This window comes from Chrysochloris asiatica, unplaced genomic scaffold, assembly GCF_000296735.1.
Source record: "Chrysochloris asiatica unplaced genomic scaffold, ChrAsi1.0 scaffold00006, whole genome shotgun sequence".
Taxonomy (NCBI): domain Eukaryota; kingdom Metazoa; phylum Chordata; class Mammalia; order Afrosoricida; family Chrysochloridae; genus Chrysochloris; species Chrysochloris asiatica.
In genome coordinates, this window is record NW_006408524.1 from 2,645,942 (window position 1) to 2,661,975 (window position 16,034).

General features: G+C 45.1%; 1 protein-coding gene and 1 pseudogene across 1 annotated transcript in view; one reads left to right on the plus strand and one right to left on the minus strand.

Moving 5' to 3' along the window:
* ADCY1 (adenylate cyclase 1 (brain)) overlaps nucleotides 1–16,034 on the plus strand; it is a 274,296-nt gene that overhangs the window by 47,146 nt on the left and 211,116 nt on the right. The window contains exon 2 of the mRNA XM_006832260.1: nucleotides 10,653–10,802. Within this exon, the coding sequence (XP_006832323.1) occupies nucleotides 10,653–10,802 (150 nt within the window). The remainder of the gene's footprint in view (nucleotides 1–10,652; nucleotides 10,803–16,034) is intronic.
* Nucleotides 4,432–5,458, minus strand: LOC102833166 (annotated as a pseudogene).

Below are 16,034 nucleotides of genomic sequence, written 5' to 3' on the forward strand. Positions count from 1 at the left end.
CATATAATTCAGTTTATCAGATTATTTGCTCCGTTTATAGGTGAAATACATTTGGTGAAAGGATACAATCCTGGTGCACAACTTCCCTAATTTTTAAATTTAATTAATTTTTTAAACTTCCATCATTTTAAACTATTCAATATTTAAACTTGTTCTAACAACTGCTTCTTGGTATGTGCACAGGTTCCTCATGAGCATAATTATGTAGTCTGCAGTGCCCATTCTTTTCAATGTTATCCAAAGTTTGTTGTGATCTACATAGTCAAAAAGCTTTGCATAGTCAATAAAACACAAGTGAACAACTTTCTGGTATTCTCTGCTTTCAACCAAGATTCCTCTGATGTCACCCATTCCATGGCCTCTTTTGAATCCAGCTTGAACCTCTGGCAGTTCTCTCTCGATGTACTGTTGCAACTTTTTTTGAATTATCTTCAGCAAAATTTTACTTGCATGTAATATTAATGATAATTGTTTGATGATACCCGCATTCTGTTGAGTCACCTCTATTTGATGTGTGCACAGATATGGTTCTCTTCCAATTGGCTGGCCAGGTAACTGTCTACCAGATTTCTTCAGGGCTAATGGGAGAGGTAGTTGATGTCAAAATAGTATAAAGGAGGTTGAAGTGGGGAGGCGTGTGGAACAGGAATAAGCACTGGGCTGACTTTGAGTATGGTTCTCTTTCCCCTTATGAAGTCGGAGGAAGTCAGATATGGCCTCCATACCCATTTTGCATGCACGATTGCACGTGGCTCTTTTTCCGTCTTTCTAAGTTTTTGGCGCTGTGGTCAAAACCAACAATGAAGCCCACTGCCATTCAGTTGGTTCTGGCTCATGTCAACCCCTTGTGTAAAGCTGTGCTCTACAGAGTTTTCAAGACTGGTTTGAAAGCACATTGCCAGGACTTTCTTTCATGAACTCTCTGGACTCTGTCAGAAACTGCCGAGGAGTGGAGTTGGTGTGACCAGACTCATAGTTTTACTGAGCACATTCTGCAGAGTGGACGAGGAGCCCTTCAGATGCAAAACCATGGGGTTTAAGCTGGAGACGAGTCAGAGAAAGAATACAAGGGAATGAAGATGGTGGCTGGGCTGGAACAATGGGGGCTGGCCAAAGTGGGGGCTTCGTGGAGGGTTGTTGTGGAAGGGTGCTGAGGTGAGGTGTGCAGGGCAACAGTGGAGACCCAGCACATTCCTCCACCTCTGCCCCCATTCCCATCTGCAATATGGGGGTAACCACTGAAGTTGGCAAAGATTTCATTTTGCTTGGATTCACCATCAACATTCATGGAAACAGCAGTTAAGAAATCAAATGTATTGCATAAGGCAAACCTGCTTCACAAGACCTCTATCAAGTGTTCAATGGCAAAGATGTCAATTTGAAGACTAAGGCACACCTGATCCAAGCCACAGTATTTTCAGTAGCTCTGTATGTTTGTGGAATTTGGACAATGAATAAGGAAGACTAGAGCAGAAATGACACATTTGAGTCAACGTGTTGAAGAAGAATATTGAAAGTACCGTGGTCTTCCAGAAGAAGAATCAAATCTCTCCTGAAAGAACTATAGCCAGAATGCTCCAGAGAGACCTGGATGGTAAGACTTCACATCTCATACTTTGGACATGTTATCAGGAGGGACCAGTCCCTGGAGAAGGACATCAAAGTGGAGAGCTAGCGAAAGAGAGGAAGACTGCCAACAAGAGGGATTGGCACAGTGACAACAGCAATGAGCTTAACCCTAATAATTGTGAGGATGGTGTAGGACCAGGCAGTGCTTCCTTCTGCTGTGCATAAGGTTGCTATGATGTGGAACCTACTCAAAGGCACCTAAGAACCTAGTCATCACCCCTGAGGGTTATTGTGAGGACTTGTCAATGCACCACACCTGTGAAGGCTAGCTGGGGTGTGCTTCCTGGTGCATGAATGTTAAAGAGAGAGAGAGACCGACCCTGGGTCAGGCCCAGTAGTGTTGGTGGGAAGTCTCGGCTCTGAGCTCCCTGAAGGCAGGAGACAAGCCTCTGGGGCTCACAGTGGGGTGATTGGAAGTGTGACCAGTGTCCGGGAATAATGAAACAATGGTTTTAGAGTGGGCGCAGTGAAGAGGGGGCTGGTCATACCCCAGACCAGTGGCCCTAGGTCACAAAAGAGGGAGGCGATAGCCCAGCAGGCACTGGAGGGACAGGACATCCCAGTTCATGGTGTAGTGGCCTTGGCCAGCTCCATGGGCAGCAGAGAACCAGGGTGCATGTAGTCCCACAAGGTGGGAGAGAGGGACACGAAGGCCTAACCTGGGCCACCCATGGTCCCACCCTTCCAGTCCCCTCTGGTCTCTGTGCCAGCCCTGTCTAATTTATGGGGTCTTCTGCTGTGCCCCCTCTGCCCCTGCTGCTACCCCACCCCTAGCCCCCAGCCACATCACACCCCCCTGCAAACTCCTCTCTCTCCCGCTGTAGCCCTAAGGCCTACCTCCCAGTGAGTTTGGCGTGTGGAGGGAGGCAGGTGTGCAGGAAGTCTGGCCTGACACAGGGACAGCAACAAAAACAACATAAACATAACAATTAGGAGGGTGGCGTGGGGCTGGGCCGTGTGTGTAGAGTCTCTATGAGTAGGCACCTAAATGGCAGCATGAAGCAACTGCCCACCAGCTCGAGTTCTTGAGGGGCGCTGTTAGCACCTGCATACTTCATGGCTAGTGCCAACTCAGGGGAGCCCCGATCCCTGCCTCAGGGATGTGCTCCAACACAGCTTGATGTGTTAGAAGTGCTGGATTGCAGTGTCTGTGGGATGAGAAGAAGCAGGTCCGAATACTTTTAATAAGAATATAAAAGTCACATCAGATGTGCGTTTGGAGAATGTCAATGAACTATCCCAAGAATCAAATAAGGCTCTCTCAGAGTACAAATATACAAGAGGGAATGATTTAAAGTAGGATTATGGTTAATGATCACATTACATTGTATTAAGCATTGAAACCAGGCATATTAATTAAAAAGCCAGCTAAAAGGCACTTGAACATATATTACAAATCTTACAATCCACAAAAATTGTGTATAATGGTAATATTATGTAGCCCATTTCAACACAAAAGAAATGACCAGGTAAAGAGAGAACTCTCAAAATATTAATTTATGTGACAAAAATTAATCTTACATTTAATAAAGATTAAACCGCTGACAGAACCACACAGTGGCCGAGCCGACCACAAGCCAATCAACACTGCTCAGTAATTGAAACAGCACTGGCCTTTCCCGTCCCCACCATACTGGTCTCCATTACCTTTTCATTATCAAAATAAAAAAACAACCATCCAGTTTCCATTCCTCAAAAGGAATTCAGAAGAACAAAAGAAGCAAACTCAAAATAAGTTCATTTCACCATGAACTTTAAATGTGGTTTAACGAGTACAAAGAGACCCCACATTTATACACAGTGCTCTTTTCTAAGCGAAGAGCAGACACATCAAACATTATTTGAAAGGGGTGTCTTTATGGCTATGTACAATGGTTGAACAAGAATTACGGTATCTGAGAAGGGACTTATCTGTGATTTAAGGTTTAAATGATATTGTTACATATGGAAGTCAATGAAAGCTGTCCAGGAAATTCAATTCTAACAAAATGGAATTCACCCAAAAATGAACTTTCTAAGCTCAGACTTCTACTCTAGAAACTGTGAAGAATCTCTATTCTTAAATCCACCTGCCAAAGAAGTTTCATTGTGAATCAAAAGAAATTGCTAACATAACCACACAACGACTTTGGGCAGCGCAGATGCATCAGCTTACAAACCTCACAAAATGACAGTGTGATTCCTGTGTCTGTAAAAAAAGTTGAAACAAACTTACAATGGTACAGATTCATTTTTTAAAAAGGCATGTGCCAGGACTCCACAACTCAGCTCCACAGCAGAGTCTTTGTGTGGATGCTGCAGAAACACCACATAGCTTTACTCTGTAAAATAGTTTCCTCTTCTCTAAGACAATACATGAAAATGAATCTCTTCAAGATGTTTAATATACTCACATATAAAATACCAACTGTTCCTATAAATCATGTAAACCTTCCTTTGGAAAAGTTACAACTGGCCCTCATTTCTGGGACCTAAAACCTTGAAATTTTCTCTTATCAGTGCAAATCTATATTAGATGTCTTCGAGCTACAGAAATAGCCATTAACCCTCCCCATACAAAAAGATTTCTCAAAAAGGAAAATTATTGTGTCTGGATTATCGGTATTATATTTACATTAAACCACCCATATTCCCACCCAATTTAACAGTTCAATTATTACAGTATGAAAAGGGAAAAATTAAAGCTGTTTGTGCAAGAATCACTACAGTGATTGTCATTCCACCCCACTAACCCCCAACTCTACTTAATTCTTATCAGGTGTATGTACAAATATAGCAATGGGCCTTCCCCCTCAGCTGTGATTACTGTTCTTCAAGCCAAGATGGGGCATCCATTCCATGAGTTTTCAATTTGATATGGAACTGTTTAAGTGTCTGTTCAAGCTGCTTCTGATACTCAGCAAAGTAAGTGGCAACGGTGTTGCGGAAAAGGACCAACTGGATTGTGTGATACTTTCGCCTTATTTTGTTCTAGAAATTTCAATTGGATAGAAACGTCATTGCACATTTTATCATGTTTTTCCTTATGTGCATAGAACAGATGTTCTGACTGCTCAATCTTTGGCAGAGTGCTTGCATCACGTGGTCCAAATTTCAGTTCTTCTAAATCAGTTCGATATGCATCATATTCAATCCTGACACTTTCATACTGTTTCACGGTCATTAAGGTGTCGTCAATAGTTTATTCACCAAAGTGTTCACCCTGGCAATGAAAAAAGTCATAGCCCCAGGAAGAGTCTCTCCATCTGTAGCCAACAGTTTTTGGATATCTGCTTTGTACCAAATTCTTCACGGAGTTCTAGTGACTTCAAACTCAGGTCAGCAAATGCATCTCCAAGTTGCCTTTGTGTATGCACCATCTGGAAAAGCTGTGTAGACAGTGTCTAGGCCAGTTTGAGAACATTTTCATATTTTTTTCTAATTATCTCTTATATCAGTCTGAGCTTCCAGTGAAGGTCCACAGTCCTTGAGTGACAGCCTAGCTTCTCGGAGATAATTTGTTGGGGGCACTGGTAGGTGTTCACACTCCATTTTCTAACACGTTCAGATTTTCCCATTGAAGGATTTAAAATTTCATCTGCTGGAGTAATTGGTCCACTTTTTGTCCGTGTTCTCTGACCACCTTGAAGTGCTCCTGCTTCAATAACTCCTTCTTTGGTATTGCCAAAGCCATGGGATGTAATGTGGGTGGGTGTCTGAGAGACTAAGACTGGCTGTCAGTGAACGTTTCAAACCCATGTTAAAGGCGTGCTTAATGAGATTCATCAAGCTCTCCATTACTAGTTACTGCGATTTCTGCTGCTGAATTTTTGGGAGATTCTTGAGTCATGGTAGACTCCTGAGAATTGGACTTGGCTTCTTCTGTGGCTGGTTGAGATGCGTCAAGAGTTGTAGTAGCATTGCTGTAGTCATACATATCTTGGGTCCTCAGTGGGGGGGGGGACAACTGCAGTTGTTACAGTCTCACACTGACTGACCGTCCAGGACACTTAGACCAGCGGCCTCTCCACCAGGCCTCCAGAGCCAACACCCATCCAGTGCAGCCGATGATTCACTATGATTAGTTGATTATTTAAGAACGTAGCCTCTCTGTGCCGTGGGCATTTTAACTGAGCTCAGTACATATTCGCTATGGGTTGGAACCGACTCAGTGGCACTCAACAGCAACAGCAAGTACATATTTAAATATTGACTCTTTTAAGTCTTCAGTTTCTCATTCCATATATGCTAGTGTTCCATCACCCACCAGGCAAATGTTATAAAAAGCAGATTGGTCTGAAATTATTCCCAGAGACAGGTAGCTGGTTGGTTACAGTCTGGAAACTAACTCCCTGATCTCTAGGACCTAGTGCAGGTCCCAGGGCACACAACATGCCACTTCAGCTCTGCCCTGAAGAGAGGTGGCAGTGGAAGCCTTAGCCCTTCAGTCCAGAGAGGTGGGTGGACAGGCGCTGTAGGACTGTGGAAGGGCTGAGTGCGCATGGGCAGATGAGACACCCGGCTCAACCTCAAACCCTGCCTCTGTGTCATAACTGTGGGCCTGCGTGAGCACCAAGGTCTTGTGTGTTTCAGATGGCTACTAACTCAGAAGGAGGCTTCCAGAACACTAGAGGGAAGGGTCAGGATCTGGGACACGTGTGTATGGTATCAGAGGTGTGTCACCCTCATCTTTGCTATGCGGAGCGCAAGCATGGAGAGCCACAGAGGTAGAGTGGCAACCCCATGGCTGTCCACAGTGCTAGAAGGTCTCCCGTGGTCTCCATTGTTCACTCCAGCTGTCATCTCCTAAGAACAGCTATTGAGTTGACTCCTTCAGGCTCTGCCACTCACCCATTGACCAGAGTCCTGGGTTTTCAGCTCCTTGAGGGGTGCATCTGTGGCTCCCCCATGGACCTCAAGCCCAACAACTTGTCATCTGTGTGGCCAAAGCTGCTCTCCTCTTCCTAAGTCTGCCATCAGTTGCCTGTTCTTTACGCTCCCACTGTCCCTGGCCTTCACCCAGACATGTCCAGGTGATGTGGGTTTCCCTGCCTAACCCAGGTGCCCACCCCCCTCCTACCACCTCCACCTCCTTTACGACTGAGAGGCTTTCCACAGTGGGTTGCAGCTCTTCCTCCCACTGTTCATACTGTACTTTCCACATGTTGATGTTGCACATCTCTGTGTATGGTGTGCAGTTGGATTGGGCTGTGTTTCTGACTCTCCATGGAGAAATGGTGGTGGTCGGACCTGCAGGTTTCTATTACATAGAAAACTGTGGAAATGTGTGGGCTTAATCAGACATGCCCACCACTCGTCTGTCAGTTTGTTGTACTGTGGTGGCTTGTGAGTTGCTGTGATTCTGGAAGCTATGCCACTGGTATTTTAAATACCAGCAGGGTCACCCATGGTGAACAGGTTTCAGATGAGCTTCCAGATGAAGACAGACTAGGAAGAAGGAGTGACGAACTGCTTTCGAATATTTAGTCCCTGAAAACCTAACGAATACAGAGATACACTGTCAGATATAGTGCCAGAAAATGAGCCCCTCAGGTTGGAAGGCACTCAAAAGGCAACTGGGGAAGAGCTGCCTCCTCAAAGTAGAGCTGATCGTGATGATGCAAATGGAGTAAAGCCTGTGGGAGAAAAGCCCATGGGACCGTCATTTGCTGATGGGGCACAACTCAAAATGAAGAGAAACAACTGTAAGCATCCTTTAAAAATCAGAACACGGAATGTACAAAATATGACTCAAGGAAAATTGGAAATTGTCAAAAATGAAATGGAACGCATAAACATCAATATCTTAGTCATTAGTGAGCTGAAATGGACTGGTATTGGCCATTTTGAATCTGACAATCACATGGTTTATGGGAATGACAAATTGAAGAGGAATGGTATTGCATTCATTGTCAAAAAGAACATATCCAGATCATCAGTCAAAACAAGGCCAGGGACAGATTATGGAACAGACCGTCAATTACTCATATGTAAATTCAAACTAAAGCTGAAGAAAATGAAAACAAGTCCACGAGAGCCAAAATATGACCTTGAATATATCCCACCTGAATTTAGAGATCATCTGAAGAACAGAATTGATACATTAAACACAGACCAGGAACAGTTGTTTCAATAGAACATGGAAACACTGAATGGTTTAAAATTAAGAAAGATGTTTGACAGATTGTATTCTTTCACCATACTTATTCAAACTGTATGCTGAACAAATAATCTGAGAAGCTGGGTTATATGAAGAAAAACGTGGCATCAGGATTGGAGGAAGACTCATTAACAACTTGCGATATGCAGATGATACAACTTTGCTTGCTGAAAGTGAAGAGGACTTAAAATATTTACTGATGAATATCAAAGAGCACAGCCTTCGGTATGGATTACATCTCAATGTAAAGAAACCAAGAATCCTCACCATTGGACCAGTAAACAACATTCTCATCAACGGAGAAAAGATTGAAGTTGTCAAGACTTCATGCTTCTTAGAGCAACCATCAACATTCATGGAAGCAGCAGTCAAGAAATCAAACGACATACTGCATTAGACAAATCTGCTGCACAAGACCCTTTTAAAGTGTTAAAGAGCAAAGATGTCAGCTTGAGGACTAAGGTTCGTCTGACCCAAGCAATGATATTTTCAGTAACCTCATGTGCATTCAAAAGCTGGACAGTGAATAAGGAAGACCGTAGAAGAATTGATGCATTTGTGTTATGGTGTTGGAGGAAAATATTGAAAGTGCCATGGGCTGCCAAAAGAACCAACAGATCTGTGTTGGAAGAAGTACAACCAGATTGCTCCTTTGAGGCCAGGATGGCCAAACTTTGGCTCTCATACTTCGGACATATTGTCAGGAGGGACCAGTCACTGGAGAAGGGTATCATGTTTGGTAAGGTGGAGGGTCAGAGAAAAGCGGAAGACCCTCAGTGAGATGGACTGGCAAAGTGGCAGTATCAGTGGGCTCAATGTGACAACAATAGTGAGGTTGGCCCAGGATCAGGCAGTGTTTTGTTCTGCTGTGCATAAGATTGCTATGAGTCGGTACCAGCTCGATGGCACCTAACAACAACAACAATCAGACGTACCACCTCTCTAATCTTGGAGTTGCCATTTGAAATGTTTGTGAGTGCATCTGGGTTGTGTGTGGCAGATCGGTTGACACCTGTGAAAATTTATATGGACCGTGACTGACTTGCCCTGGCTTCACAAGAATGCAAGAGAATCAAACTTAAAAGCAGTCCCAGGCCTCCTGTGAAGCGGGGGTCAGACACGCGCCCACCCTACAGCCCTCTTTACCCTATTCTGACACCAACCACCCCTCCCACATAGTCCCTGCTTCACCTCAGGGTTCTATAAGCCACTGCAGTGGCCATATAGCACTCATAACGATATTCAGAATTATAGGGTTTCTTAGGGAGGTGAGCAGGGTACAATTCAGGATCCAAATCACCTCAGGACGCAGCAGTTCTGCAGTCAGGATTGCCTCTTGTCTGCCAGACTGCAGGCACACCTCACTCTTGTCTTCGGTCTCTCAGCCGTGTGGTCCCTTGGCCTGTGCCCTGTTCTAGCATGCGTTATAAAGTTCTTTTAGCCAGTCCTCGAATGTCCAAAGGGCACGTTGTTGAAGCCAGTCTCCTGCCCGAAGAAACTCAGTTTTGCTCTGTCTGTAGGCCTAGAGCTTGGAGCCTCTTTGCCTGTCCTGGTCACCGCCCCTACTCTTGCTGTTTCTCATGCTTCACTCATGCTCTTCCTTCTGGAGGGTCCTGGGTCCTCTGTTCCTGCTGCTGAGATGGCTCTTTTACATCTAGCTAGAGGGTGAAACTAACCAATCCGAGCCTCAGAGTCCTGTACACCTCATTTGCATGGTCCCACCCAACCTGCTGTGGTGCTATAGGATCAGCACGGGACTGCAAACCACAAGGTCCGCAGTTCAAACCTACTAGCTGCTCCTTGGAAACCCTACACAGAGTCAATATGAGTCGGAACTGACTTGATGGCACTTGATAACAACACCCAACCACTTGGTGGGAATTAAGAAGACTTTGGATATCAAAGGCATATCAAGTAAATGCAAGGTACCGCAACATCCATGGGAGGTGTCTTCTGCTACACTCTGGCCCTGGGATCCATGAGAACTTGCGAGATCAGAGAAAGGCTGTATGGGGGCGAGACAGGCACTGTGGGAGCAACTGGGGAAAGAGCCTGACAGTGGACACCTGCATTCTTGTCTCAGCTCCTCCCTGACGTGAGGTGGCCCAGTAAGAGTGACCTGGTATGGTGGGTGGGGTTTTCGGTAAAGATGCACATTCCCCGTTCTGTGGGGCTGTGGTAGGGTGGAGGGTTCCCAGTTAAAGCAGGGAATCAGGACAAGCACTCTGTACCTTAAGTCTGTCACTGTAACTTGAACCCAGATCCTGTCCCATCGAGCTTTTGAAGCAAGTCCACTGGGCAGAACTCCTCGAGAACTTCCTCAGCCAAACTCATTTCTAGTTTCTTTTTCTTGAGAAGGGAAAGAGAACTTAAAGACCAAGCAGAGACCTTCCAGACTTCTAAGTTTCTTTGCAGGTGTTCTGTACACACCCAAATCTCCCATTTGTTTTGTTTTTTTTTTTGTAACTCACCTCCATTAACTCTTTCTAACGCATTTCACTTAGCCTCGGTGAAAACAGCTCCTTTTTTACATTTGTATGTATTGCTGTTGCTGATTGCAATGTTGGTGATTCTATACAGAGTCCGTATGATCAGAACTGACTTGATGGCATTTAACAACAGAGGTTTATACTATCAAGTTCTGTTCCATGGTCGTTTTTGTACAGCTGGCCTGGACAGACAGAGGGAGGCCACCGTAGAGCCTAGAGTATGGGCCATGGGCAGCAGGGCGCAGGTTTCATGCTCATGGCCAGCTAGCGTGTCCTGAGATGACAGATACTCGGTGTGGTTTATTCCTCGGGTAGGTTGTGTGGAGCCAGGAGTATTAACTGTGTGTCCTGGGTCAGCTCTGTTCACTCTGTGTTTGTGCCTCCTCTCCCTCTAGCTCGGAGCCAACACCTTGCTCTTTGTCAGCGTGAACGTGTCTGGGGCCTTTGTGCGGATTTTGACTGAGCGATGCCAGAGGAAGGCCTTCCTGCTGGCCCGAAACTACATTGAGGAGAGGCTGAGCCTGGAGGATGAGAATGAGAAGCAGGTCAGTGTTCTGGGCTCTGACCACCTGGTGCCTAGTGACAGGCTCTCTGGTGGGGACACAGAGGCACCAAGCAGCGGTCCCTGCATGCCTGGCTGTGCTTAATGGCTTCAGGGCCCAGCTGGCCCATTTTGCCTTTTCCTGACCAGCTCCTCCCCTTCACCGGCTGTGTGCAGCCAGTGCACTTGGCAAGCTGCAGAACTGGGCCAGGTCCCGGGAGCGGGGGAGGGAGGAGGGGTGCACCTGGAGAGACTCCCCCACCTCTGGCCCCTGTGGACAAGTCATTTGTCCTCAGTAGGCCTCTGTTTACTCATTGGCAAATGGGGCTGCAATGCTTATGTCACGTGGGAGCTAGGCTAAGACCCCTGAGGTTTGATCCGAATCAAGAGAGTCCACAGAGCAGCTGGAGTGTTTCCCTGCTGTGGCTGCATGGTGGGGAGAGTGTCTCCTGTGCTCCAAGTTGGGCACATGGGCATGGTGTCCTCTCCTAGTGCCAGGAAGACAAAGCCATGTTCTGTTGGGGGCAGGGCCTTAGTTTCTGACTTGAGGACCTTTATATTCCTCCAGCACACCTGGCCCTGGTTTGGTACTTGGTGAACTCCAGTGTACATTTGCAGCTACCCTGTGACAAGACAGGGCACTTGGACAACCTCAGTGGTGATGATAACAGCACTGGCTTTGAATCGTGCTGTCCCTAGCTCCTGGCATGAGTCTCCTCATTGTGGCCGAGAGTGCTGCCAGCCTCCCAACTGTAGAGACCACAGGAGAGGCAGAGAGGCTGGGATCAGAAGGGACCCACTTCCCTCCTGTGTCCTTTTCTTCTTGCTAGCATGTGTACATGAGTCCCTGCTCTGAGGCGGGGATACTGGGTGCATGCTCCCCAGTTCTGAGGTGAGGGAGCTAGGTGATATACTCTGGTTCTGAGGAGGCAGTGTCTGGTGGAGATGCCCCAGTCTGAGGAGAGAGACTGGATGAATGTGCCTCTGTTCTAAGGAATGGGCGTCAGATGGACATGCCCTGATTCTGAGAAGGCAGGCCAGGCAGATGTGCCACAGTGCTGGGTGGACAGACCTGGATTCTGAGGGGGGAGTGCTGGGTGAATGTGCCCCAGTTCTGATAATGGAGTTCTAGGTAGACAAGCCCCAGTTCACAGGAAGGGGCATCAGGTGGATATTCCCCAGTTCTGAGGAAGAAAAGTGGGAAGGGTGTGCTTTGGTTCTGATGATGGGGTACCAGATAGATATGCCCTAGTTCTGAGGAGGTTTGGCTGGGTGTGTGCACCCCAGTTCTGAGGAGAGGAAGCTGAGTCAAATGAGGAGAGCATGCCAAGTTCTGCAAAGGAGAGATCAGTTGGATGCAGGGAAGGCAGGCAGGATAGGAAGTAGCCACTGAGTTTGCCCCCTGGACACTTCACTTGTAGGAGGGAGTGGGATGCAGGGTGGAGGCAGGTGGGCCTGGGAGGTAGGGGCCTTGGAAGGAGGTTCAGCTGATGGGAAGAACCTGAGCCGAGCTGTTGACCAGGAACGAATCTGGCAAACTGTGGGAAGTGAATTGGGCTGGCTTCTAGATCCCTTGCTCAGAAATGGTTCTGTGCCCCTGCTGAGGTATTTGAATTCAGCTGTGTAAGTTGTGGGACTTTTGACGCCTCATTAGCAGGATAGAGATAGAGCCAGATATTTGCTTTAGGTCAACAAAAAGAAGAATTGCAAGTAAGAGGAGAGGGAGAGATCCCATGACAAGATTGGCAGGCATTCTTCTGTCTTCCTTTCACAAGCACAGCTGTCTAATGGCATGGTTGGGGTTTCTTGAAGCAGATAGAGAATTGTGTTTCAGTTCTCAAAGAGGTGTTCCACTCAAGAAGCCTGGCCAAATGTGCCGGGAAAGACAACCATGTGAGTGAGTTTTGTCTATCACGGACCAGCCCGGTTCGTAGAGATGAGGATGGGGGAAATGCTCTTCTACAATGCAGAACCCCCCAGGCTGGTGGTGCCAGAACCAGGCTTGTCCCAGGATATGAAACAGTGTGTGTGTGTGTGTGTGTGTGTGTGTGTGGTTAATGAAGAGCACTCAGCTGTCATCCCAGAAGCTCCCAGAATGTTATATAGTCTCAGTGCCTGCTTCCCTGGTGCTCCAATTTTTCTCCCCAAAGGTGGTAGATTGCTTTTTTTTTTTTGTCTTCCAAATTGTATTTTAGACAATGAATAAAGAAGACCATAGCAGAATTGAAGTATTTGAGTTGTGTTGTTGGTGTATTTGTTAGGTGCCATTGAGTTGGCACTGACTCATAGCAATCCTGTGCACTAATGGAATGAAACACTGCCTGGTCCCAGGCCAACCTCACAATCGTTGCTACACCTGAGCCCAAATGCTGCTGCCACTGTGCTAATCCATTTTGTTGGGGGTCTTCCTGTTTTTGCTGACTCTCCACTTTATCAACCAGGATGTCCTTCTCCAAAGATTGGTCCCTCCTGACACTATGTCTGAAGTATGAGAGATGAAGTCTGGCCATTCTGATTTCCAAGTAGCACTCTGACAACACTTCTTCCAACACAGATCTGTTGGTTCTTTTGGCAGCCCATGACACTTTCAATATTCTCCTCCAATACCATAACTCAAATGCATCAGTTCTTCTATGGTCTTCTTTATTCACTGTCCAGCTTTTGCATGCATATGAGGTTATTGAAAATACCATGGCTTGGATCAGGTGCACCTTTGTCCTCAAACTGATGTCTTTGCTCTTCAACACTTTAAAGAGGTCTTGTACAACAGATTTGAACCATACACTATGTTGTTTGATTTCTTGACTGCTGCTTCCATTAATGTTGATGGTTGATCCGAGCAAAATGAAGTCTTTGACAACTTCATTCTTTTTTCTCCATTGATAAGAATGTTGTTTATTGGTCCAGTGGTGAGGATTTTTGTTTCCTTTACATTGAGATGCAATCCATACTGAAGGCTATGGTCTTTGATCTTCATCAGTAAGTGTTTTAAGTCCTCCTCACTTTCAGCAAGCAAGGTTGTATTATCTGCGTGTCACAAGTTGTTAATGGGTCTTCCTCCAATCCTAATACTAAATTTTTCCTTGTATAATCCAGATTCTTGGAATATTAACTCAGCGTACAGATTGAATAGGTATGATGAAAGAATGCAAACCTGGCACACACTTTTCATAATTTTAAACCATTCAGCATTCCCTTGTTTTGTTTGAACAACTGCCTCTTGGTCTATGTACAGGTTCCTCATGAGCACAATTTAGCATTCCAGAACACTCATTCTCCACAGTGTTGTCCGTAGCTTGTCATGAAAGCTTTTATGTAGCCAATAAAACATAGGTAAACATCTTTCTGATATTCTCTGCTTTCAGCCAAGATCCATTTGATGTCAGCAGTGATATCCCTTGTTCCACATCCTCTTATGAATCAGGCTCGAGTCTCTGGAAGTTTTCTGTCAATATGTGGTTGCAGATGTTTTGTATTATCTTTAGCAAGATTTTACTTGCATGCGATATTGATGATATTGTTAATATGATTTCAGCATTCCGTTAGGTCACCTCTCTTTGGGATAGGCACAAATATGGATCTCTTCTAGTCAGTTGGCCAGGTAGTTGTCTTCCATATTTCTTGACATAGATGAATGAGTGCCTCCAGTGCTGCATCAGTTTGTTGAAAGATTTCTATTTATATTCCATCAATTCCCGGTGCCTTATTCTTTGCCAGTGTCTTTAATGTACTTTGACTTCTTCCTTCAGTATCCATGGATCTTGATCATATGCTACCTCTTCAAATGGTTGAATATTAACCATCTCTCTCTGTTACAGTGACTCTGGGTATTCCTTCCATCTTCTTTTGATGCTCTCTGCATCATTCAGTATTCTTCCCATAGAATCCTTCAATATTGCAAGTTGAGGCTTGAATTTTTTCTTCAGTTCCCTTAGCTTGAGAAATACTGAATGTGTTTTTTCCTTTTGGTTTTCTAACTCCAGGTCTTTGCACGTTTCTTTTTATTATTTGACTTTGTCTTCTTGAGCAGACCTTTGAAGCTTTCAGTTCAGGTCTTTTACCTCCTCATTTCTTCCATATTCTTTAGCATCTCTACACTGGAGAGCAAGCTTCAGAGTCTTTTCTGACAACCATTTTGATCTTTTCCCTTTTTCTTGTCATCCCAATGACCTTTGTTTTTTTCCTGTATGATGTTCTTGATGTTATTCTACAACTCTTCTGGGCTTCGATCTTTAGTATCTAATGTATCAAATCTGTTCTTCAGATGATCTGTAATGCATATGGTGTTGGAGGAGAATATTAAAAGTACCATTGCCTGTCAAAAGAACAAAGAAATCTGTGTTGAATGAGGTACAAGCAGAATGCTCCTTAGATGCTAGGATGGCCAGGCTAGCCTATGATTGTGAGGTTGGTGTAGAACCAGGAAGTGTTTTGTTCTGTTTTACAAAAGCTTGCTTTGTGTTATTACCAACTCAAAGGCACCTAACAAAAACAACAACAAAAAATTTATACAGTAAAACCCACACCAGTACAGCAGTTTCTACATGTATAGTTTAGTGACACTGGTGACATTCTTTGTGTTGTGCCACCCTTCTCACCCTCCTTTTCTGAGTTGTTTCATTCATTAACATCAACCCACTGCCCTTGAAGGTGCCTGTCTAGATGCTTCTGTTTAGTGCCATTCAGTCAGTTCTGACTCACAGGTGGATTACTTCTTATCAGAGGTGAGATGGAGAATTTATTTTCATCTGCACCCAGCACCTCAGGCCATCATCAGATAAAGACGCTGGTCAGAGTCTTGTGTCTCACCCAGGCCCCAGCATACAGGAAGCATCCTAGGCATTTGTTACCCATTGTTCCTGATTTTTGCTGTAACTCATGAAGTAGGTGAAAATTACTGCACCTTTTAGGAGCCATTGTCTTCCTCTCTTACCTTGTTATGAGTTGGAACCGACTCAGCAAAGACACAGAGGATATAAACAACACAATCAATTTACTGACTTCATGGATTTACACAGAGCACTCAACCCAACAACAGCACAATACACATTCTTTCCCAGTGCACTTGGAACGTTCTCCAGAAAGACCATGTGTTAGGCTACAACACAAGTCTCAATAAATTGAAAAACATCAAACTACAACAAACCATCTTCTCAGATCACCATGCTATGAAATTAGATATCAAAAATAGGAAGAGCATGGAAACAAAATCAAGTGTGTTGAAACTGCTTAAAAG